General features: G+C 42.5%; 1 protein-coding gene across 1 annotated transcript in view; it reads right to left on the bottom strand.

The window, feature by feature from the left end:
• The window catches only part of FRAS1 (Fraser extracellular matrix complex subunit 1), a 425,706-nt gene that overhangs the window by 66,921 nt on the left and 333,256 nt on the right, over window positions 1-25,529 (bottom strand). Inside the window, exons 39-50 of the mRNA XM_049632097.1 lie at window positions 24,751-24,899; window positions 24,180-24,342; window positions 22,481-22,616; window positions 18,710-18,900; window positions 17,565-17,718; window positions 16,096-16,359; window positions 13,693-13,881; window positions 12,144-12,263; window positions 11,691-11,870; window positions 3,073-3,197; window positions 2,654-2,794; window positions 562-789 (exon numbers count right to left, since the gene is read on the bottom strand). Coding sequence (XP_049488054.1) covers window positions 562-789; window positions 2,654-2,794; window positions 3,073-3,197; window positions 11,691-11,870; window positions 12,144-12,263; window positions 13,693-13,881; window positions 16,096-16,359; window positions 17,565-17,718; window positions 18,710-18,900; window positions 22,481-22,616; window positions 24,180-24,342; window positions 24,751-24,899 — 2,040 coding nt within the window. The remainder of the gene's footprint in view (window positions 1-561; window positions 790-2,653; window positions 2,795-3,072; window positions 3,198-11,690; window positions 11,871-12,143; window positions 12,264-13,692; window positions 13,882-16,095; window positions 16,360-17,564; window positions 17,719-18,709; window positions 18,901-22,480; window positions 22,617-24,179; window positions 24,343-24,750; window positions 24,900-25,529) is intronic.

The following is a 25,529-nucleotide window of genomic DNA, read 5'->3' as shown; positions in this document are numbered from 1 at the left end:
TCATCCCCATTTTACGGACAGGGAAGCTGAGGCTTAGGAAGGGTAAATGACTTACAAAGACATTTCAGCTAGTAAGTGAGAGAGCTAGAATTTTAATCAGTGTCTTTTGGACACTGATTAAAAGCCACACTCTTAACCAGGTTATTCTTTAGGAGATTGAGAAACTCTGGCTGACTGAGGAGGCACAGAAAAGAAAAAGACAATCTAGAATCATATGAGATTATTGAAAAACCGGATGAAAGGAGTCAATGGGTGGGAAAAAGGAAAAGGGAAATAATGACAGTCATAATAACAATAACTATCACCCTTTCTTATGCATGCTATTTGCCAACAATATTATACACTTTCTGTGGATTACCTCCTTTGAGCCTTAGACTAACTGAAATTGTACCCATTTCACAGGTAAAAAGCTGAAGCTTAGAGAAGTTAAGTGATTTGCCCAAGGCCAATTAGTGACAATAAGAACATTGCTATTCTTGGCCTAAAAATGCCATGTTCTGCCTCTGGACAAACTCGGGCACACTTTGCTGTGTCTCCCTCCCCACTGTCTTTGCCCCTCACCTCTTTTCCTCCTTCCTCAATGATAAAGAAGGGGTTTGTCCCATCAGCCACAGTGAAGGTGAAGTGGTCTCTGAGGGAGTTGCTGCCATCATGGCTGTAGCTGACCCGGTTCTGGTAGATGTCTTCCATGGTGAAGGTGGAGGTGTGCCAGAAATGCTGCCCATTGGTGGTCCGCTCGATGGTGCCATGGCGTGGAGGCTGCACAATGGCAAACGTGACAGATTCGGCCTGTTGAGGGCATACAAAGCCAGGGGAGAAGAGAAGTTTGTAGCAGAAACCAGATTTGTGAGTGATGGCCAGCAGGTGGTCAAGGATACCTACACCTAAAGATGTTTATAAAATAAGGATTGCATTTGCCTTATAGGTGCAATAAGGCACCTATAAAACTAAGGAGAGAGACTATATCGGTTACTACAATTGAACTTATGTTCTGGTGCCTTCTGGTGTCAGAAGAAGACTTTTAGATTTGTCTTTTAAGGGTCAAAGGGGAAAACCTGAATTTCTTAAAAAATTTTTTTAATGTTTATTCATTTTTGAAAGAGAGAGAGAAAGAGTGAGTGAGCAAGCAGGGGAGGGGCAGAGAGAGAGGGAGACACAGAATCCAAAGCAGCTCCAGGCTCTGAGCTGTCAGCATGCAGCCTAATGCAGGGCTCGAACCCACAGACTGTGAAATCATGATCTGAGCCGAAGTTGTACGCTTAACCAACTGAGCCACCCAGGCACCTCAAAAGCCTGAATTTTTAACCTCTGCCAGGATGATAGGAACTAGACTTTTAAAACCATTCATTTCCTTCCTAACCTTTTCTCCACTTTCCCAAAACTCCCATGTACAGAATCCCATATGCGACAGAACATAAGCTAATTTCCCCTGTCTAGTTGTGGCTTCTAGGGTGTCACATAGAAGAAAAAAGAAAGATGTAGAAAACTCTGTTCAAGACTTTCCAATGATTTCCCACCAACTTAGAATAAACGCGAAGGCCTGACTTGGGCCAATGAGGCCCTCTGTGGCCTAGTGCCGGGATTCCTCTCTGGCCCCATTCCTCTTTTCTCCTGCTTGCTTACTGGGTTCTGGCTTCTTGGCTTCTTTGTTGTAACTCAAAGGTTCCAAGCACCTTGACTACAGGCCTTTGCACTTCTGGTTCTTCTTCCCAGAGAGTGATTCTTTCGGACAACTGCATACCTTGTTCTTCCACTTCATGATATCTCTGCTCAAATATCAGCTCCTCAAAGAAGACTCCCCTGGCCACTCTGTCTAAGATAACACACCCTTCAATCTTGATCTCCTTTGTCTTGCTTCATTTTTATTCATAGCACTTATCCTATCTGACATGATGTTTATACATTCTTTCTTGTCTGTTCCCTTAACCTAACGCTGAAACTCCCTAAGCCTGGAACTTTGTTTTGTTCACAGCCCTCTATTTAGCATCTAAAGCAAAGCCTGGCACTTACTAGCTAATCAATGTTTTTGAGAATAAATGAACGATTGAGGACTGGCACAGGGAAAGACACACAGAACTAATGAACAAATGCTATGGTACTCTTCTATGGGAGAGCTAAATCATGCCAGAATGTTAGATACTTTAACTTGAAAGCATCATGAGATTTAGAGTTTAGTCTCTATGTGCTCTGTTTTACTGAATAAAGCCTAGTTCTGTAAGGATGCTCAAATTTTAATAATCAGTTGTCATTCACAGAAGTCTGAATGAAGCAGGTAAAATGATAGGAAAAATATGAATAGGTGTCCAAAACACTTGTTCACTCTAATGAGAAAAAATTTTAAAAAAATGGGTAAAATGCCATCAATCTAATTTTCTATGAATCATGATTTAAAAAATCAGCATGTTAAAGGATTATTACATGTAATCAGGGGAGAGAGAGAATGTTATTTTGGATTTGAGAAAGTGTTTAAAAACAATTTGATCTCAAATATTATTAGTTTCTATTTTCCAGAAGGCCACAGTATCTTCTAGTTTTTAACCCTTCAAGGATGCCTGCATGAACCTTACCCTTCTGCCCTACTCTCAGGATGCATAGTCACAAAGCAACAGACCAGCCTCTCATTCAACCAGAGAACCAAGTGGAGTGCTCTTACCTCTGTGTCGGCATCCACTGCCTTGAGCTCAAACTCTGTGATGGTCTTCCTCACACCCTCCTGTACCCGCATCCCCGAGTTCTGTACAACAGGAAGTGAATCATCCACAGGGCGTATGGTGATATGGAAAGTCTGCGTCACCTAGATGGCAGAAAGTGCAGGTGGGACAACTGTCCTCAGCACCCACCCATGGAGAAGGTAGGTGCTTTTTCTACTTTTCCTTTCACCCATTCCTGGCATGACTGACTGATTTGGAATCCAGGGTGATTTCCCTTTGGCGAGAGCCCCAGGGCTGTCAGAAGCCGCCACTCGCCTTGGGTGAGAGTAGGGGAAGGTGAGGCTTGCATAGCTGCTTTGCATCAAGGAAGACTGTGCAGAATCAGTACCCATTCACTGAGGGAATAGAGTGCCTTGCCTACCTCGCTGACTCCATCTGAGAGTGTGAAGCTGAAGGCATCTGAATGTTTCTCGGTCTTACTGGAGTGGATATATTGAATGTTTCGTGAAGTCAAGTCAGCTTGAGTAAAGGAATTAATCTGGATACCTAGCAAAAGGGGAAGAGAGAACCAGAGAAAGGATGTCAAAATGCTAGCCATACTTCTCATACTAGAGAAATGCCATACTCTCATCACACAGAGTCCTTTGTATTTCTCTCATAGCATTTATATGCTTCTCTCTGAGACGCTGTGTTAGAGTTGTTTGTGTGTGTGTGTGTGTATATATATACAACAGCACATGTTCTGTGGGAGCACATGTTAACTTAATTATCTAGTTTCTACTATGTGCTAAGCCAACAGCAGGTGCTCAATAATTGTTCCTCTCCTTTCTCTAGGGGTTCATGTATGCAGGTCAAATCTGTGAAAGGTAGAGCCATTGCCTTAGTCTCCAAACTCCTCTCTCTTAAGTTTTATATTCCCCTATAGCCTCAGAGTCCTTTCTGAAAACCTGCCCTAATTTTTAGTATTGTGTCATGACTTAGCTTTTGAACACTGGAGTCACAGGGCTTGGCTACACATAGCCTTTTTTCTGTGATTAGTGAGCCTGGCATCCAAGATTTCATTGGATATTCTTCAAGGTCCCTTTCAACTCTCTGGTGTACGATTCTAGCTTCTCACATACCACTTTAGCCATGCTGGCAGTTACAAAACTTACTGTATGACTTTGGGGTTTGAGCAATAATTCCATCTCAACTCTAAAATGACCTAAAAAGCCAGTATCCTTTAAGAACATGATATAGAGAAAACACGTTACAGTTTTTTCAGTCATTTTAAAACTCAAAACAAAACAAAAAAACCTAAAGTGATTTTAGATAACACCCATATCCCACAAATGAATAACATCTTATGTTTTTAAATGTCCGACAATATTTTATCAAAACAGCCCAGACTTCTTGCTCCTATCTTAGGGCTTTGGGATTCCGTGGTTCATCCTCTGGTGTCAGCCAAGACTGAAACGAACCCATATCAAATGTAGTTTTAGTCCCTCAGCACAAATTCCCTCTTTCTGTTTCTGGGTGATGGGGTATTAATCCATTGAATCTGGTCTTTTGGTTTGGTCCTGAAATTCATTTGCTGTTTCCTGGAATTTGTTATTTGTCATTGTTAATCCTGGGGAAACCAGTTTGTCGTTTTAGCAAAAAAACCCAAAGAGATTCTACTTTGAATGTTTTACATGTAACTGTGGCATCAATATCACTGCTTTATCTTTAGAAAAGAAAAAAAAAATCAACCCACATGGTTTATACATTTACAACTCTCTTTATCATTTGAAATTTGTTACCTAGATACAACAGTCTCCTGGATACTGGGGCATTATTTTTCTGATGAGGAATTTTATATTTCTGTGCTTGCTACATCAGCTCTTGACAGGCAAAAAATATAGCCTCCTGTCTTATCGCTTTGTCTTGTGGCTCTGGACAGAAATCCATACCATTCTTTAAAAATTTAATAACTTCAGACTGGCTGCACTGAGAAATTTAAATCTTTTTCCCTGCTGTGAATCCATCCTCACAGCTCATGGGAAAATTCTTGTATGGATTCTCGCAATCAACTGGTCACCTAATTCACTGTTCCCTTTATGAGTCTTTTATAGTCTAAGAGTGATGAAGAAAGGTGATAGATTTTTTCCTTCTTCTTGGAAAGAAAGGTTTGGAATTGATCTTTCCCATTTTTAACATTTCTTACTGAGAGGAAATTGACATATAATAAATTACACATATTTAAAGTATGCTTGGGCACTCCATGAAACTATCATCTCAATCAAAATAGTGAACATTTCCATCACCCCAAAAGTTTCTCAACTGACATTTTATAATCCCTCCGTTCTTCCCTTTCTCATGCCTTACCCTATCCCAAAGAAACAAATCAATTGTTTTCTGTAACTGTAGATTAGTTGGGTTTTCTCTAATTTTTTCATAATTAGAATCATAAGCTATGTATTATTTTATGCCTGCTTTTTTTCACTGGGCATAATTGTTTTGAGATTCATCCATATTGCAGCATGTACTAATAGTTTATTCTTTTTTATTGATGACTGGTATTCTATTGTATGGATTTATTACAGTTTGTTTCTCCATTCACCTGTTGATGGACATTTAGGTTATTTCTAGTTTTGTGCTATTGCAAATAAAGCTGTTATGATCATTTGTGCACAAGTCTTGGTATGGGCTTAAGTTTGTATTCTTCTTGGGTAAATCTCTAAGAGTGGAATGGTGGGAATGTTAGGTGCATGCTTAACTTTTTAGGAGACTGCCAAACTAAGTGGTAATTTTATATTTCCACTAGCAGTATATGACAGCTCTAGGCTTGATCTTAATGAGCCTTTCCCAAGTCGACCTAGCAAACACTGCGCACCTACTCCATGTGTAGAACACTGTTTCACACTTGCTTATATATATTCAGTTGTATCTTGTAACAATTCTGGGAGGTCAAGATTGGCATATTACCTCCATTTTTCTAGATTATGACACGAATAAAATTAGAAAAGCAATGTGATCTATCCAAGGTCACACAGCTAATAGGAGGGCATTGCTGGGGCTGGAGCTCAAGGTTGTCTAACTTTGAAGTTTATGCTCGCTAGGAGTACTTTTTGTACGACTCACCTAACCTTTTCAGGCTAGGTGAGGAGCCTTTTGAATTTTACCCTTATCCTTTAATTTTTTTTTTTTCCAATATAAAAGTAACACGAGCCTATTAGAGAGAATGTGAAAAACACAGAAAAATAGTGAAAAATCACAAAAGCCACTCGGGAATATACCTCTGCAATATCACCACTGTAATATTTTTAATTGATTCATTTTTTCTAGAATACTTTCTTGGCTATAACATTTGTCTTGTCCGATATCCCTAACTTAGTGCCAGAGGGTAACGCGCTGCATCTAGAACATAAGCTTCAAGAGGACGAGGATTTTTGTTGTTTCTTCACTATTGGGCACCTACAATAGTGCCTGGCACACAACAGGTACTCAAAACATGGTTGGTGAATGAATTCAGTTCATCCACTCTAATTCCTATCTAAGAGGTCCTACTGAGCACAGATTTTCAATCTTTATACATGTAAGAAAAAATTCCAGCCTTTGTTAATTGGGCATTGGAAGACCTAAGCTACTCCCCATCAAGATGGTGTTTCCAATAACATATTGTCCCTACTGGCTGTCACAGCAGGTAGTTACTGTTTGAAATATCTTGAAGGCATTTAATCCCATCGAAGGTGTTTTCAGCTACCAACCCGCTGGCTAAACTATGTATCTGGCAGTATTACAGAGACCCACATTAACCCTGTCAGTTTTTCCAATTCCCCTGGAGGGCCAGCACATTAGAGAAAGTTCAGTCCAGGTCAGGGAAGCAGCGTGGGAATAAAGTATCTTTGAAGAAATTGCCTTCCCTTTGCCTCAGCCTTCCTGCTTTCTGCAGAGCTGTGGATAGCTCTGTGACACTGCCTGTGTCCTACCTCAGACTCAGGCTGCGGGGGACTCTCAGCTTCTCTACTTCAGATTTTCTTCAGAGCTTCCGGTCACGGAATGAATTGTATCCCCTTCCTTACCACCCCTCGCCCCCCAATTCATATGAAGTCTTAACCCTCAGTACCTCACAATGTGACCTTTTTTTGTAAATAGGATCATTGCAGATGGAAGTAGTTACAATACCATCATTAGAGTGGCCCTAATCCAATCTGATTAATGTGCTTATAAGATGGGAAAGTTTGTCACAGACATACCCATACAAGGAGCATGCCCTGGGAGCACAAAGATGGCCATCTCTATAAACTGAGGAGAGAGGACTGGGTCAGATTCTCCCTCACAGCCCTTGGAGGGAATCAACCCTGCTGACAGCATGATCTCAGACCTCCAGCTCCAGATCGTGAGACTTTGTTAAGTCGCCCAGTCTGTGGTACTTTGTGACGGCAGTCTTAAGTGCACTAACATACCTCTGCTCTCGGGGAGAACCCAAACTAAAGCCATGGGTGCATCCTATTTTGGTTGGTGTCAGGATACTGAGAGAGGGTGAGAGAAAGAGGAAACCACTGAATACCTTTGCTAAAGCATCATCTCTGGGAAGTCTTTCCTGACTCACTACCACACCTCTCTTAGGTGGAACTCGCTGTGCGTTGGCTCTCACTGTCCCGTAATGTTGCTGTCACAGCTACTGAAACGCATTTGCACATGTTTGTTTACACGTCTCCCACCTCCAAAACAAATTTCCTCCTGCAGCAGCTACTCAGTCAGTGTTTGGTGAACGTGAGAACCAGTGCTATGCTGGAGACTGCTGTACTCCTCCCTGACTTGAAAAGTACAAGCCCTCCCTGTTGGCTAAGCAATTGGATGCCCAGTTAGGGTCTACATTTCCCAGACATCTCACAGCTTTGTCTGATTACTCTCTGGCCACTGGGATGTGATCAAAATTGATGTGTGTTCTTTCGGTAATATTCCTAAAATAGAAATGGATGTGGGCTCCCCTGGCCTTTGCCTCTTACTGCTGGCTGGGGAATGGCAACAGTTACAGTGGTCACCTCAGACCAGAGATGGAAGCCTCATATTGAGGATCATGGAGCCACTTTAGGCCATCTGGACCACCTGCCTCTGGATTTTTCTGTGAGAGAAAATGAATTTCTTGTGGAAGGCACTGCAATTTAGAGTCTTTTTGTTCCAGAGACTTAGCTTCTATCCTAATAACTCCTTACTCTGATTTCACGAGAAAACGAGGATCTTTAGGGTCCCTGACATGAGGGGATGGCCCCTCAACCTTGCAAAGGGCACACACGGGCAGGCCCATGTCTGTCTTCTACACAGTCTGTACAGGCATGTGGCTCCCTAGATCTCAGGGGACAAAAATAGGATCTCCACACCTGTCCTGTCTATCCAAAAAGAACAACTCACTGACCAAGACAGACAGTATGAGAATAAGTCCACTTCATAGTTAACCAGTGAAAGGATATCTGCAGGCACTGATGGAAACTGATAATTCCAAGAGGCATCAGTCCCAAAATAGCTCAGTGCCTGCACCACAAGACACTGGCCTAGGAGCTTGTTTCTCGCAAAGCACAGGCCAGCCCGCCCCAGCTCCTGGTAGACCCATCCTCACCCACTGAGGCAAAAAGGCAAGGTGCAGAGGCTTTTCTCGAAACTGAGCCAGCTGCCTTAAGAGAGGAATGTAAGATATCAACATGCATTTCCTCTGAAGGGACACCTTTTACATCTAAAGTATCAAATTCATAAAAAATATTCTCTCTTAGGGCAGACAGGGAATGTGAGAATTCTGTCTAAATGCTACAGAAATGACTCAGAATGGGGTTGGAGATGTGGGAAGGGGCAGGGAAGCTCCGTTCCATTAGCAATGGGGAGGGGCCCCTAAGGGTAAAGGGGAAGGGGCTGGATCCTCGTATCTGGTCCACTGACAGTTTCTAGAAACAGGTGGATGGAGAAAAACTGGCGGGAGTGCGAGTCAAGTGGGTTAGGAAGCCAAGCCTGGTGGAAAAGGGAGGTGAAAGAAGTGTCCTGGGGAAAGGGAGCCCTCCCTCCTTTTGCGGAGGGTACTTTCCCAAGGGAGAAGTATGATCATTACGAGTCTTTCTCTAAGCAGCACTGGCTTGGTCTTGGCAACCAGAATTTAAGCCCAGGGAAGGCTGAGACTGTAAAACCAGAAAAGGAGTCACTGAAGCAGCCTCACACTGAACGCTTGATACAGCCCAGGGTCAGAGAAGAGCGGGGGCTGGGATTTACCATCAGGAAGGCAGCTCACAGTGCCTTGCATGAGGCTCAGTGCTTTTCAAGCTCTGTACAGTGTGGATGCAGCTGCCTAACACAACAGCCAAGAGTCTGCCCTTTCATCTTTGGAGAGATACAATCAGCAACCTGACAGAATTCTGGCAGAAGCAATTAGCTCATGAATTAGTTATCAAATATCTCTTGCAGCCAAGGTCTTAGGAGTGCTGATGTGCATTCTTCCCCCAGGAACTTTGGGACAAAAGGGTAAGCCATTTGCTTCCATTTGCATTAGGGAATTTTTTTAATGTTTATTTATTTTTGAGAGAGAGAAAGAGAGAGAGAGAGAGAGAGAGAGAGAGAGAGAGAATGAATGAGCAGGCGAGAGGTAGAGAAAGGGAGACACAGAATCTAAAAGCAGGCTCCAGGCTCTGAGCGCTCAGCACAGAGCCTGATGCGGGGCTCAAACCCACGAACTGTGAGATCATGACTTGAGCTGAAGTTGGACACTTAACTGACTGAACCACCCAGGCACCCCTGCATTAGGGATTTTCGCCAATCTCCCCATCTTCCCCCATGCCCTCCCACCAAAGACTCAACACTTTCCCCTCCACCATCCCCATTACCACGGTGTGCCTTCCCCTCCCATCCTCTGACACACTACCTTCCATCTCTCACCATGGGTCCCCCTCTCATTATTCCTCTCATTCACCCTGCCCCAGCCACACTGGTCTTGCTGCCTTTGGAACCAGATGTGCCACGCTGATCCCAACTCAAGATGTTTACACTCACTGACCCCTCTGTCTTGAAAGCCTTTTCCTTATAACATCAGCATGGCTGGCTCCCTCACTCTCCTCAGACCTCTTCTCAAGTGTCATCTTATGTTAGGGAGTCCTTCTTCCCTTACCCCCTTTCTCCCTGCACCCTGGAACATTCTTATTTCTCCTTCTAATACTCATAACCATTGTAATAGGATGCATTTGCTTGTTTGTTTGCTTATGCTCTGACTTCCTGTATTTGAGAGTGAGTAGAATCACAGTGAGTACATCCTCTGTTTTGTCATTCCCCTGGTTGAAAGAATGAAGGCTCTGTAACTTAAAATCCAAAGGAAACCAGTGAAGCTCTAAATCTTCTGCAAATGATCACTGCCTCTATGATGTACGAAATAAAGACACCTCTGCCTTTACATTGTTCAGCAAGCATCTTCAGTGCCTCACATCCATTCAGCCAATTTCTATAGGTTTCCACTCTGAAATTCCTCCCTCCCTTCTTCCTTCCCTCTCTCCCTCCCTCCCTTCCTTCCACCAACTGCTGCCTATTGACTATTTACTGGGTGCCAGGTATTATCGCTTACATCATTCCCACCTTCCTATACCCACCGCTGCCCGTCTGGGTGAAACCTCACTACCGACTATTGAGCCCAAATGTGAAACTTCCAACCCACTATCACTGCCTCCTTTTTCTTTCTTTCACTCATCTGTTAGACATTAGACGAATTTCGCTTTCCTAACCTGCTCAGAATTCTGTAGTAACTCTCCATCGCCTATTGAATTTAATAGGGATTACTTATCCCAGCTTTGAGGACCCTGCATAAAATCTCACTCTGCCCAAGAGCCGCATCTACTCCTGTTTTCAGAGTATATGCTTTAGCTAAACTGGGCCACTCATCATTTTTGGAATGTACCCCCATGCCATTCCCATCTCTGAAAATAACACAATTTCTGTTTGCCCAAAGTCTGCCTTCTAAGGGCTCTTTTAAATGCCATCTCTGTGCACCTTCCTACCCAATGTAGCCTCTCCCATTTTTTTAAACATTTATTTATTCATTTTTGAGACAGACTGAACAGGGTTGTGGCAAAGAGAGAGGGAAAGAGAGAGAATCCCAAGCAGGCTCCACACTGTCAGTGCAGAGCCTGATGTGGGGCTTGAATCCATGAATCGTGAGACCATAACCTGAGCCAAAATCAAGAGTCAGATGCTTAACTGACTGAGCCACCCAGGTGCCCTCAGCCTCTCCCATTTTTGAGCTTCTATGACATAAGGTTTATACAACTCTTAAAATACCTGCCATATTCTTCTCTTATATATGGTTATATGCAGAGGTTTCTTATCTCATCCAATAGAGCACACTGGAGGGTGAGGATGCAATGTCCTGTACCGTTTTCTTAGAGAGTGAGGCTGGGATCTCCTATATCTATTTTTCTCTCCTCAGCAGCAGCTAAACTAGAATCTTGCTCTATACACATGCTCACTTGCTATTTCCTGAATTACCTTAAAAATTTTTTTTAAGTTTATTTATATTTGAGTGAGAGAGAGAGAAGGACAGAGCATGAGCAGGGGAGGGGCAGAAAGAGAGGGAGACACAGAATTCGAAGCAGGCTCCAGACTCCAACCTGTCAGCACAGACCCTGAGATGGGGTTCAAAGTCATGAACCGCGAGTTTGCAACCTCAGCCAGAGTCAGACACTTAACTGACTGAGCCATCCAGGCGTTCCTTTCCTGAATTATATTTCCTGGATTAAGCACAGTGCATCACACTGTGCCGGGTGCTCAGACTTTAGAAGAACAGGGTGCAGTGTTTGCCCTCAAGGAATTGACAATCTAGTTATGGAGACAAGATTGCTTACATAAAATTGCAATCGTTCATTCAGGTTTCAGCAAGAAATTATTGAGTATCTATTGCATGCCAAATGTAATGCAAGGCAGTATATAATGGTCAAAATTAGTAATGCAAAAAGTAAATACTAACAACGGCAGATTCTAGGCATACATGGCTTACCCCCAACGCTTACTAAATCCCAACTTTTGGTTTGATGAAGCAAGAGGCGATAGGCTTACCGGGTGATGCTGCATGCTCTAGATGGCCCAGTTCAGGTTTTCTAGTGATTCTATAGATCAATTCTGCAGGCTTACTCTCCTGGTCCATGGCAGAGAGCTGCAGAGTGGTGATCTTCTTCACCGAGTTCTCATCCAAGACCAGCCCTTTGTTGGTGGTGACGACTGGTGGGGAGTTGTCTTCTGAAAATATCAGAAGTAGTAATTTGAAAGAGGATCCTTTCAGCTTCCTTTCTTCAATTCTGGGCCTAGTGCCCGGGAGTAAAATCAGAATAATCCTTAGGCCTGTCCCTCAGGGAGTGCACCAAGGATCAGCTTCACACAACAGAGGGGACAGTATTCCAGATTCCCATGTGGGCTGGGTAAAGGAAAGGCTCCAGCCTCAAGGTAAGCACAGTGTAGACTATATAACCCCAGAACTGCTGGAATATTTTTAGGAACCCAATGCCCCCTTACCCAAAACACTGATGGAAAATGACTGGCCGATCAATGTGTTGCCTTCTCCATCGACCACATCAAATTTAAAAGCAAAGCTCCCACCAGATTCTCCTTTCCCATGACTGTATTCTACCTGGCCTGTAAAAAAGGACAAGAAAATAAAGATTTGCTATTAGTGCTTTCTGCCCTTATTTCTGAAGCATGAGGTGGGAATCTGATTGGTATTCACACCAGCGAATCAATTAACACCTTCCTCACTTTGATATCGCTGTAGACATTTTAATCTAAAGTTTTCAGTTCCTCCCTTCCCCTCCCACTATTGACTTCCTCGTAATAAAAAACACTCTCATAATAAAATCATCCCAAGTAGGACTGCTTTATGGTTGAGGCTCAGCTTTTGTGAAAGATTCTAAGGAAGTCTCATGAGTAACCAGATTAACAAAATCGCCCACATGGAAAATGTGCAGCAACAGCACCCACATCATTGGTTATACATCCATGTCACAGGGCAAGGGACATGGAGCCACAGCCCGTATTCCTGCCAGAGCTCATCAATCCCATTTCCCAGTGCAGCTTGAAGTCATTTTTGAAACAACACTGGATATAACCAATCAAAGAGTTAACAGATAAACTCTACATCGAAGTCAAAAGGATCGAAAGGGACAAGCTCAACATCTTACATTTTTGTTCAGGGACAGCCTCACTGCTAAGTACCTAGCAATGTAAATAGAACCAAACATCTGGGGAGAGGGGCCTGGTCTCATTTTTAAAAAGGAGACACTGAGGCAAGGATAACTAAGATATTACTATCCCTTTGTCTATTCCACCCCCTTTGGCAAAGTACAGACAGGTCCAGTGAGAATTTAGCTGCTACCCATTTTGAGTGTTAATGCATGGACAAGACTGTTATTTCCACTCCTGAGGACATATTTCCACCTCTAAATGGAATTGCACATCATCACATGACTTTGGATTTGGGTTACTTTTTTCCCCCATTACATAACTTTTTTTTTTCTTTTACCCCTGGAAGAATTGTACAGTAACTACGTAGCATTTAACACTTATGCTTTTACATTACATCAGCATTTCCTGGAGGAGGGATGAGCTATGTAATCTCCCCCAGGCAGCTCCGATTTATGCCCTTCCATTTTGCTTAGTTCATTAACTTGTGCTCTTTGGGGAGCTAAAAAAGAGATATAAATTGTTCACCTAAGGCAGGCATAATTTTCACCTTAATCCATCCCAATTCACTTCTTTTTCCTTTCTCCCTCTCACGCACACTTTTGAGCATCATAGCAAGTCAAAGTGATTTTTTTTTCCCTCCATAATCGCCCCAAATTTCATCAATGCTATGTCAAGGCATGAACACATTTTAGCCAAGAAGGATAGTTTTTTTTTTTAAACAAAAAATTGAGGAGACAAGAAAGCATAAATGGAACTATAACTCAGCTCTTATTCAAAACAAAGAGTGCAGTTTGCTGCCATAAGCTACCAGGCATTGAACTCCCATTTTACTACTGTGGGTGGCTCTGTAGAAGTCTGTACAGGCAGAAGTGAGGTAGCTGACCTTGGGTAATGTCAGCCTGGGTGAAACTCCGGATGGGGCCTTTAACGGAGATTTGCTCTCGGTTGTCATGCTTTACCATCTGCAGGCGCCCTGCCCCAGGATCTTCCTTCATGATGTACATCACCTGACGGTCATCTGAGTCAGTATCTGTCACTCTCAAGTGCTGTTCTGTGATGCGTGCCACAGACCCTGGGAGAGAATGGGAGAGGTTAGGTCACTGCCCATCATTGCCTTTGAATAGTATGTCAAGTGATTTGGGGAGGCTAGAGACTAAATTATCACATATTGCCTTGGTTTATGTACCAGGTGCTTGCTTGCCCTTCTTCGTCTCCAGATGCATACACTTTAATTTCCGTAAGTGAACAGTCCCCACCTCCAGTTTGTTAATCATCACTCTCCCTATGCTCTCTCTACTCCTGTGACCTATCAGTTACTCCTCCCTCAATCTATGTTGTAACTCCCAGATCTATGATGAAACCTATTTGGACCTAACTTATTTGCTGTCTTTTTTTTTTTTTTTTTTTTTTTTTAGTGCTTAGGTATTTATTTTGAGAGAGAGAGACAGAGAGTGAGCAGTGGAGGGGCACACAGAGAGAGAAAGAGAGAGAATCCCAAGCAGGTGCTGCACTATCAGTATGGAGCCCGATGCAGGGCTCAAACTCATGAACTGTGAGATCATGATCTGAGCCAAAATCAAGAGTCTGATGCTTAGCCGACTAGCCACCCGGGTGTCCTAACGTATTTATTGTCTTCAGGATCACCAAATCATAAGAGACAGCTTCACATAAGCTTACAAATATATCTTGTTGCCATCTGAGACCAAATAGTTAAAATCCATGTTTACAAGGATTACAAATAGGGAGACCTGAGTGCTGGGCCTTGTAAGGCCGTGCAGGTGTTGGGGATGGAGGCAAGGCACTTGCCCCTCGCTTTCTTGTCCAGCCATTTTCTCACATTAAAAACAGTAAATTCTGGTATGCAGATCTTAGTCATTCTTGCGTAACACATCCTGGTGTCTGGCTGGGCCCTGAGCATCCTGTGTGTTCTCGCTGGGTAATGCCAACAGTGCAAGGCCCAACCATTCTTTCCTCAGGCCATTCTCAGCAAGTGGCCCTGAGGGATGAAGTAGCATCCTCCTCTGGGACAAAGATCAGGCTTTCTTACTGTCACTACAAGGTGGGGTGGGGGGATGCCAGGCTCCGTGCTCCTCTTCTATAATGCATCCATTGCATGTGAAGGCACGCATCTGGGCCTTCTGCGTCACCTCCACCAGACTTGGAGTGCAGAGGGAGACAAGTGCAGAGTGCAGACTTACCGATGGCAATGCTTCCGGTTATGCTGTGAGTAACAAAGCACTTTGTCACTGACCGAGGAGCCTCAAGTGTTCTATCAGCACTCACGAAACGGTAACAGGCTAACTCACTAGCTTATAAATAGGGTAAAGTTAAATCTCAGACCTAATAATTGGAACTTTTGGGAATCTCCAGAGTTTCAAATACCATTATGCCATATAGTTTTCACTACAAAATACATGTGGGGCACCTGGGTAGCTCAGTTGGTTGAGAGCCTAACTGAGGCTCAGGTCATAATCTGGCGGTTCATGAGTTCAAGACCCACACTGGGCTCTCTGCTGTCAGTGCAGAGCCCGCTTCAGATGCTCTGCCCTGTCTCTCTGCCCCTCCCCATCTTGCATTCTCTCAAAATTAAATAGACATTATATACATATATGAGCAGTAGGAAAAAAAAAACAAACCAGGACCCCAGGGTGATGCAGATGTTTTGTGGGCAAAAGGCCGACTCTCTAATTCAGTAACTCCCTACCACAACTGACTTTGAGACTGACACGTGTCCCAGGTCCTTCAGTGCAGCTTATGTGTAGGCAAAATTGTGAAGTTAGACCCTAGGATACCATATCTAATGATTCTCAATTATTTTCATAATCTCTTTTGGTGTATGATAATTTTCCCAATTGCCCCCCATGCCTCCCCACCCACTTATTTTTTTTTTAAATGAGTATCTTGAGAATTCTGCTTGAGTTTTTTCATTGTTATTGTTGTTTTGTTTTTCTCTGTGGGATTGGTTGGGAAGTGGCCCTGTTCTAAGAAACCTGTTCCTATGAGTAGCTGGATAAATTAAGGTTTCTGAGAGTCTTGGAAGTACTATAAGTTCTCCTTAATCTTTTCTTGAATTCAAAGACAAAGGTATCTGGTCCAAAGAATTTAAGAGATCTACATTAGTCAATCATAACTCTTAGTGTCCTTAAAAGAATAGCTCTCCCCACCTCCAGTCTCCCTGAGTTCTGAATGCCTACTTCACTATCCTCCCACAGAACAAACGTGCACACTGACAAGGAAGAAATAAGGACAGAGGGACCACAGCCACTCTCTTCCATTCCTGTGGTACCTGCTGAGAGTTGAAGGACTCGGTTTACAGCCAAGTGGGGGGTGCTGCTTGTAGGCAGCTCTATGTATATCTCCATCCTCCCTGTGTCCGTGTGGAGGCCATCCGTGAGGGAGAACCGGAACTCATCCACTGCCACACCGGGACCACCAGGCATGTACCCGACCAGTCCAGCCAGGATGTCCTGGTAGGTGAAGGAGGAGCCCTGAGCTAAAACCCTCCCGTTCTTTAGAGGCTCAGAAGCAGTTTGCCTCCAGAGCAGACGACCTGAGGAAAAAAGTAAAGAAAAACAAAGAAAAAGTGGTAGAATACATATGGCGCCAAAACTTGGCTTGGCTTTGTCAACTAGTATGAGCCTGGGTAAGATGTCAAGCACCTCAGAGGCTCTTGGTGTCACACACACATAAATGACCAACAACTCAGAATTTTCTATTTAAGCACAGGGTGCTGCCCTGTGGCCTCATCTACAAATAAATATGATAAAATCCTCCTTTTCCTGTTTAAAAATGTCTTAAGGAGACACAATGGATGTGGTAATACAGTGGCTTAGAAGTCAAGTCTCCCTCCATGAATTCAAACTCACGCCACTATTTAAACCTTATTTTTCCCTTCTACAAAGTGAAAATAGCACTCGTCACTTGCTGCCTTCCTTCTGGGGCATCAGGGATGGGAGAAGAGACTGTGTTGTCAATTCCATTTAAATTCAGAAAGACACAAGACATCTTTGGGTGGAGGCATCTTTTTCTGTCTTCAAGGGTCATGTGTATCACAATGGGACAGTTAAAGTGCTTCATTAAAGAAAGTGAAAGTGAAGGAAGGGACGATAAAATGCAATGACCAACAGACTCTTCTATTAACCTTCCATCAACAGCAACAACTTCATCTTTAAAAGACCAAGAGTGTTATGATACACTAGGATACCACGTGGGAGATGAAAGTTCCAGAGCTTTAGCTAGTACCAGAGGGATGGCACTTAGAAAACAAGTAGGTAAAAGATTCCCATGGTGGTTTTTACCTCTGGTTTAATCAGGAAAAGTGCTTTCTTTGCAAAAGGACCAAGCTCATAAAGACACCTAGCACACCTCTAACCTGAAGTGCATACCTTGTGCAATTAATATCAAGGTGGCCATGCTGTTCCTTGCACGAGATGGCCCAGGATTAACAAGCAGTGAAGCCCTACTCTGACAAGAGGACTCTAAACCCATTTTGCCTGAGGTTATACAGGCCAGCAGGAAAAGAGCTGAAATTGAATTTCAGATACACCAATTACCTAGGATTCAGACTTTTAGAGCAACTGGTGTCAACTGTGACCCCAAGAATATTGGCTAGCTGTGAATCTGATTATACTTTGATGCAAAGAATGGACTATGTACAGGTGAGGTAGAGGAATAACCAACAGAAATCTACATGTTTATTCTAACAACCTGTTGGGCATCTCAATTAAGAAGCTCGCCATAGCAGTTGTGTCCTACCGTGGTCAGGCTTTTTTGTCAATACGAAAACCAGCTCATTATCCGGAGTGTCCAGGTCTTGCAGGCTCAAAGAAGAATTGCTTATCACCACTCCCGAGCTTAGCTGCACGCCAAGGGGCCGCAAGGTCATCCTGGGAGGCTCATCGTTCTTCCTCTGATTAAAGTATAAAATATCAGGTCTCACACAGACATTGGTTTAAGAAGAAAGAAAATGTATCTTATTCAGAGAAAGTAACATGTTCACACCAACTTTCACTATTGAAATAGCATGTCATGTGTCACAATCTTTAATTCCCCATCAAAATGGTTAGTTGGGAAAGAAAGCAAACCACACAAGCAAAATGTCTCCTTGAAAAGAAACTGACGTTCTACAGAAATCACCTTGGATGTTGTCCACAGGTACAATGATCATGTTTTTCATGGACATGTGGTTGGAGAAGTGCAAGCATATTTGGGGGACAAAATAACACATTCTTTGAAATCAGAACTGTCTTGGAAAGCCCCCAAAATACCACAGTACTGTAGGAGGCCATCATATTTAAAAGTGTGAGTCTCTCAGAGTCTCCCTGACCCTGTGCCAGCCCCGCTTTACGATTCCTGAAGGGTAGGGTATTGAGGATATTTTCCCAAGGCAGAGGGTATTCCATGCTGAGTTTTATCTTTTATCTTTCTCTCTCCCCGGGCTGGTAGAGCAAGCTATGTAATTGCTCAAACGAGAATAAATACAGCATCAAAGGACACATTTCTTTGATGTTACAATTTAACGAATAAATGCATTAAAATATAAGAAAAGGCAAATATGTATCTGGAACTACATATAATAATTTCAGGGAAAAATAGGCATATGTTAGTTTTTGTCTAAATATGAGATTGCCAGGGTTTCTCTTGTATGACCCTCACAAACTGCTCTTACACAGAATGAATACATTTTACCCTGAAGTGAAAATTCAGATTTCCAAGTCAGACCATCCCCAAATGCCAGCCTTAATTCTACAAGTTTCCTAAAGGTCAGGGTTATATTTTTAAATTGACCTCTAAAACTGAAGGTCAAATGGAATCTTTTTTGCTTTTCAGTTCATATAGAGCTATCTAATCATGGGATATTGTCATCAAAGGCCCAACTTTTCCAACTTCAAAGTCTTTACCTCAATGGTGATATTGATGCTGTGGATCTCTGAACGACTGTTTCCATCACTTACATAAAAACTAAAAATGTCATGGGTTGGCTCAATGCTTTCATGAACACTTTGAAAGTAGTAAATGTAGTTTTCCAGGACATCTTGAATAGGGAATGATGCCTCCAGGTCACTGGTGGTTCCAGGGCCAAAACGATCACCTGCATCAACATCAAGAGAGAACTTTTACCTTGATCCCTCAATTCCTGCTTACTAGGCTGAACTAGAAAACATGACACTATTATCAACAAAAGATGAAAATTCATTAGAGGATAAAAATGGAGAATGGAAAGGGCACAAGACTAGCAATATAAGACTTGGGGTTTGATCCCTGTTTCCCTCCTATTCCTCATCTATACATGGTCATATTTGCCCTGCTGTTTCCACAGGGAATCAAATGATATAATATGCATGAAAGCACTCAGAATGTTATTATTTTATATAGCAAGAATCAGGTTGTTTTGTTAGAAATCTGTGATAAAGTAAATCCTGGGGCAAGTAACGATACAATAGCAAAGGTTCTACCTTAAGCCTTAGTCAATTTCAAAGCCACTATGCCTAGCACATCCTGCAAGAGGAAGCCTCCTTCTCTATATAAAAAAAGGCTAACTATACCTATACCTTTTTATCTAAGAAACCTCCCCTTGGGTCAGAGCTTAGACCCTGGGATGGTACACCAGGGCTACTGTGATGCCCGGGGACCATTCAGAGCTTAGGTGCCATTCAGCGACTGAGATTCTCAAGTATCATTCAGAGCTCCAGAGATAGAGCAGGTTCTGGTTAACTCTACTTTTCATACCAACCCCAACCAAACACTGGAAAAGAGCAAGAGGGAGAGTAAGCACTGTCTACATGACAGATGACTTGTCTCTTTTTTGGTGTGAGTCTCTCTAATTGGTTGATTTTAAACTGTTACCACATTTTCTTCTAAAGAGAGGAGAAAAAGAAAAGAAATCCCTGTGTCTTCAAACATTCCCTGGATACATATCAACAAAGAAAAGTGTATATAGAAGAGCTCAAAACAACAAGGCTTTCTTTTTCTCTCTTCCATGGCCCTTTGCAAAGATCAGGTCATAAATCAAAAGGCCACTGACTTCCTGAATTATAGATAGTATCATTTTTTTTTTTTTTTTTTTTTTTGTTAACCTCCCAACAGAAAGACTAGGAATGAAAATGTTTTATTTGTAATTTGTTTGAAGAGCTCAGGACATTTGTTTCTTCTTCAATGACATGAATTTTCTTAGATTTTATCCAGCAGTTTAATTCTTCTTGACATCAGAAGCATAACATAGGAGAGTCTAAGTGACCAGTGACCTGATAATCCCTGGGACATACAGTTCAGTGTTTCCAGAAGGAAGTGCTGTATGTAACTCCTTCAAATTTTTATTTTCCATTTACATTGATCACTACAAATAAAATAAAGGTGGCTTCTCTATTTGGGTCAAAGAGCCTAAGCAAACTAAATGATGCCTAAATATATACTCAAATAGAGTAATGACTTCTTTTGTCATTGGAAAACATGCTGTTCAACAAGTGAATCTGTCAGTGAAGCTTTAAGCACCAATCCTTCCAAGTTTTAAAACTGCACCTTCTAGGGGCACTTGGCTGGCTCAGTTGGTACAACATCTCACTCTTGATATCAGGGTCGTGGGTTTGAGTCCCATGTTGGGGATGGAGCTTACTTTAAAAAAAATTTTTTTTTAATTGCATCTTCTGTTTTTTCATGTAAAATCATTCTCATTTTGCTTCCTTGCCTTCTTAAGCAGAATATACTATGCACAAATTAAACAGTTCTCAATGCATGCAGGCTATCATTATCAGCATCTATTACTGCCTTGTGCTGGAACACAGTCTTGTGTGCCCTAGAGGCAACGAAGGTGGGTACTGTTCTGTTTGTGTTGGTACTAAATGAATGTAGAGCCCATGCTGTAGGATTTTATACCTAACAATATAATTATTGTTTCTTCCCGTCTTGCCGGTAAGAAGTTAAAATTGCTTCTAATATTTTTAAAAAGGCATTAGGCTGATCTGCTGGATTCTGAATCTAGGGAGCTAGTTTCACATATACAAAACAGGCTCAGTTCTGAACACCCATGGAGCAAAGGCTGGAGTCCTTAAATTGTCTTGGGATAATTATTTGTACCTCTCACCCCCCACCCCCCACCATCTTTTCCTTACTTCCAGGCTCATACTAATGTAGAGCAGTGATTCTCCAGGCATCTTCCTGGGTCAACAGCAGTGGCATCACCTATGAGCTGGGGAGAAATGCAAATGCAAGGGCCTCACCAGCCTCTGCAAACAGGAACTCTGAGCTTGCTGCTCGGGAAACTGTTTTCACGAGCCCTCCAGGTAAGTCTTATACACAGTAAGGTTTGAGAGTCACTTTTTAGAGAGCTGAGGCTTGCCAGAAATTTAACTTCTAGATCAGTGACATACTCCTCTGCATGCATTCCAGGTTAACGTAAAACTGTTAGGAAGGCTTAATAAGAAACCACCCGGAGAGAAGAGAAGTGCAAAGGGGCAACTACCGTTTCATGATTTCCCACCTTTGCCCATGCTCTTCCCTCTGCCCACAGTGAGACTCCCACGAACCCTTCAAGTTCTAGTGCACATGTCACTTCCTCAGCCTTTTCTGCCATCTCAGGCAAAATTAATCGTTTTGCCCTATGTACCTTCTCAGAGTTTGCCCCTCTCCCTGTCCCAGCATTTTATTTATTGTGATTCATCAGTCTTCATATCTGTCTCCCTCTCAAGGCAGGGGCTATGACTCATCTTTACATCCTTTGTATCTAGCACATACATTTGTTGACATAAGTCAAATTGAGGGATAAACAAACTACGTACATACAATGAAAGGCAAGATGGGGAAAGGACCTGAGATTTTCTACAGGAAAACACGGCCACTGCTAAAGGGATTTCTGGTAACCAGGCTCAGATCCCAGGCAACATGCTGGCCACAGACACCTTCAGTGAAAGGCCTCTCCGTGGGAGCTGCTAGCTGCACACCAATTAGAGCCAAGCGCTGGCATTCAGGAATCTCATTGCAGAGGCAGAAACACAGTAACCTGCCAGGAGCTGTCTCAGCTGCCAGTCACCTGGGTCTCAGAGGGCCTGTGGACAGCACACGCCTGCTTGCCTCTCCTTCCTTGTGATAACCATCAAGGGCGGTGGGTCCAGGGCAGATGGTGGAGGGGGAGGGATGTTGAGGAGAGGGTCACAGATAGACAAGCATGCATTTCAATTCATGTCATATCTTTAAAAGGAGCTGGGACATAAACTATGGTTCAGCTAAACTGCAGCCACCTCACAATGAAAAGACAGGAATTTCCTTGACACTCAGTTCTGAGTGTCTCTCCATCCCCGTTGCACACACTACAGATCTTCTACCCTGCTCTATTTTTTTGTCATAGCCTGACTTACCTCCTAGCATCTTACACAATCTTCTCATTGGTGAGGCTTTGTATCTGTCTCCCCCTACCAGGATCTAAGGCAACATGAAGGTAGGGGTTTCTATCTGTTTTGTTTACTGATATACCCCTAGTACTTAAAAAGTGCCTGGCACACAGAAAATGCTCAGTAAATTTCTGAGTGAATGAAAGCTTCCTTCTTCCCATTTCCTTGAAATGGATCCATTCCTCTGTTAGCCCTTCACCTCCAGGTTTAGCTAAAGTCAGTTACCTCCTTCCACCGTCCCTTCTTTCTAGGTCCAGAACAATTCTACAGCAAAACTACTGCTGGTACCTGTTCCTGTGTTCTCAATGCAGCCATATTTGGGCAGAGCACTTAGTTTAATGATGGCGTCTCCCTGGAGGTTGTCCTGATCGTCAGCAGCAAAGAAATGGTGAAATGAGAGTGGGGCTCTCCCTCCCTCGTCCACCTAAGAAAGAAAATATTGTACAGTCCTTGGGCGGTTGCACAGAACTGCAGTAAAAAGAACTGAATTGAAAAGTGCTGCCTGGGGTGACCTTCCAGCACCAATTCCACTTCTTTGAGGAGGCAGAATCTCTACAGACGAGATGAAGAATGTGCATGATGCTGGAGCCAGGCCTCTCAAAGCTACACTCAGACACTATGACTTCTGGGTCTCCCTTCAAAGTTGTGCTTCCTTCAGTGATGGATCTGGTTATAAAGCAGCTCTAGCCCATTCCAATCACCCACCTCGGCACAGCAGGATGGCTGCCTTTCTTCCCTATCAACATTCAAAAGCCCGCAGCTAGAGAATGATCCATCCTGTTCTCCCTCAGATACTGTGAGGAAGACTGTCCCACAGGTGCTCCCACCCAGGATAAAAGTCCCACTTCTCCCCTTACAGGATATGTTGGTAGGTGTGCAGGAAGAAAGGCCTCACCATACCTGAAAGCAAGGGCTGATCTTAATGTTAAAGAGGCAAATAAATCAGTATAAGTAAAAGCAGCTGCTTGAACTAACTTTTTCTTTTAGGGCCCTGTTTTGTATGCTAACTCTGCAACCTGTCTTTGGTGTTTTTTGCTAGCCTCCTGGACATGACTGAGCCATTTCACTTTGAATAATTCTTGGCCTCATGTAGGGAGATCTACAAGATACAAAGTAGAAGGTCACCCTGACGCTGGGAATGGAGAAGGCCCACGTGGGTTCCCCAAGGTATGGAATATCAAAGCCATTTAAAAACAACTCAGTTTTATGAGTATCATTTGCTTGACAAAACCAGAAAAATTCCTGCATTTTTGGCATTATGGTATGTACACAGAGCAGGCCAAGGAAACGGAATTAACTCTTACGGAATCCCTACCATGTGTTGTTATGTACTGGGGGCTTTTATATGCTATTCTGTTAACCATCAGAGCAATCCTCTATATAACAGGAGTAGTTATATTTTAAAGATGAGGAAATGGAAGCTAAGAAATATGTAATTAATTAGACCGGGGTCACCCAGCTAGTAAGTAACAGAACCAGCACTTGAACTCGGGTCTGGGCGACCTCATGATTGGGATATGTCATATGGCCTCCATCCCCCCCACACCCAAGGAACTGTAAATAATATTTACAGTGATTAATATTGACTTAAGAAGTGACTTGGGGACATTGTCCATATCCCCATATTTTAGTTCTTACAGACATTAGATGATTAACTCCTAAAAGATATATTACATTTATAATTTCACTGCCACTACTTCACACATCTAGCATAATATACAAAATATTACACATGTCTAGCATTTATGCCTAGCACATAAATATTTTTGACTAAATAATACAAACATAATTATTTGACCTTCTGCATATAATTTTTTCATACATTTTGAAAAAACTCATGGTTAAAAACTACATATCTTGACAGTACTGGCTAGATACTTTGGGGGAAGAACTTGGCAGCCAGTTCAGGTAGAAATCCTGTATTTACATCAGCACAGATTCCAGTTCTCTATAACACTCATTGTTCATTGATTTGAGAATTGTTTACCGTGATAAGGTCAGCAAAAGCAATGACTGGAGGTGGATTCTCAACAGGAGTGATAGTGATGGTAAACATCTGATTGTCTAGATGGTTGTGGTCCATATCAGAGACAGAGAAATGGAAGCTATCAGTAACCAGATTACCATCAGTCTCATACACAGCTGAATACCTACAGAGGTAAGGACAAGAATCAAATGAATGAGCTACATGACAAGCCAGGTAAGATGATTGCATCTTTGTTTAAAACTGGAACAATATAGGGGCGCCTGGGTGACTCAGTTGGTTAAGCGTCCAACTTCAGCTCAGGTCATTATCTCTTAGTCCATGAGTTCGAACCCCTCGTCGGGCTCTGTGCTGACAGCTCAGAGCCTGGACCTTGCTTCAGATTCTGTGTCTCCCTCTCTCTCTGTCCCTCCCCCTCCCTCTCTCTCTCTCTCTCTCTCTCTTTCTCTCAAAAATAAATAAACATTAAAAAAATGAAGCAATATAATCTTTTAAGGGAGCTATGGGTTAGTTGCTTAAATGTTTTAATACAATTTTTAAAAATTCTGTCAAGTAATACAAAATGGTTATATACCTAATTTTCTTGTTGTTGATGTCTTCCATTGTGAAATTGGAAACCTCCGAGAGCTCTTCCACTTCAGGTCCTGACATTCTTAAGAGGGCACCATACGTGGGCAGAGAACTTAACTGAATCCAGATCTCTGGGTCAGGGGAAGAATCATCCTAATCAGGCAAATATGAGGCAAGACATGAACACACATTTATAGGAATAAATACTTCCAGTAATTAAAAATCACATGTGCTTCCTTCTCTGCCAATTGGAAAAGTCTCTTTCCCTTTGTGATAAAGCAACACCACTTTGAAGTGCTTGAAAATCCTAGTATCTATTCCTCGTAAAATGCCTTTTTGATAATGTCTTCTTTCAAGACTAGTTTATGATATTAATGGGGAAATGCACTTTAGGTATGTGGCATAAAACAAAGAGATGCCCTATTGTTATTATAAGGGCCATATGGGGTTTCATTGCTATTACAAGCATCTAGTGAAGAACAAAACATGGTCAGAGCTCTCTATAAACATGGTTGTAGGCTTCTTTTAAGAGTTTCAAAGGACAGTTTGCTTTTTAGACAGAGTTAAAATTCTATTATAACATATAATAAATACAATGATAAATATAATTCTGTGAAACAGAAAGAAGGGAAGTTATTTAGCTTAGTCAATGACTCAGTTTAAGTAATATTTGACATGCAAAAAGTTTAGTTTAACAGAAGAATTTAGGAAATCTTACAGATTTCATTCTACCAGGATGGAACCTACAGATACTCAACCCCTAAGATGGCCAATCTTAACAAA

This window comes from Panthera uncia, chromosome B1 (genome assembly GCF_023721935.1).
Source record: "Panthera uncia isolate 11264 chromosome B1, Puncia_PCG_1.0, whole genome shotgun sequence".
Lineage (NCBI taxonomy): Eukaryota > Metazoa > Chordata > Mammalia > Carnivora > Felidae > Panthera > Panthera uncia.
Note: the sequence above shows the minus strand (reverse complement) of the source record. Positions and strands in the feature narration are given on the sequence as shown.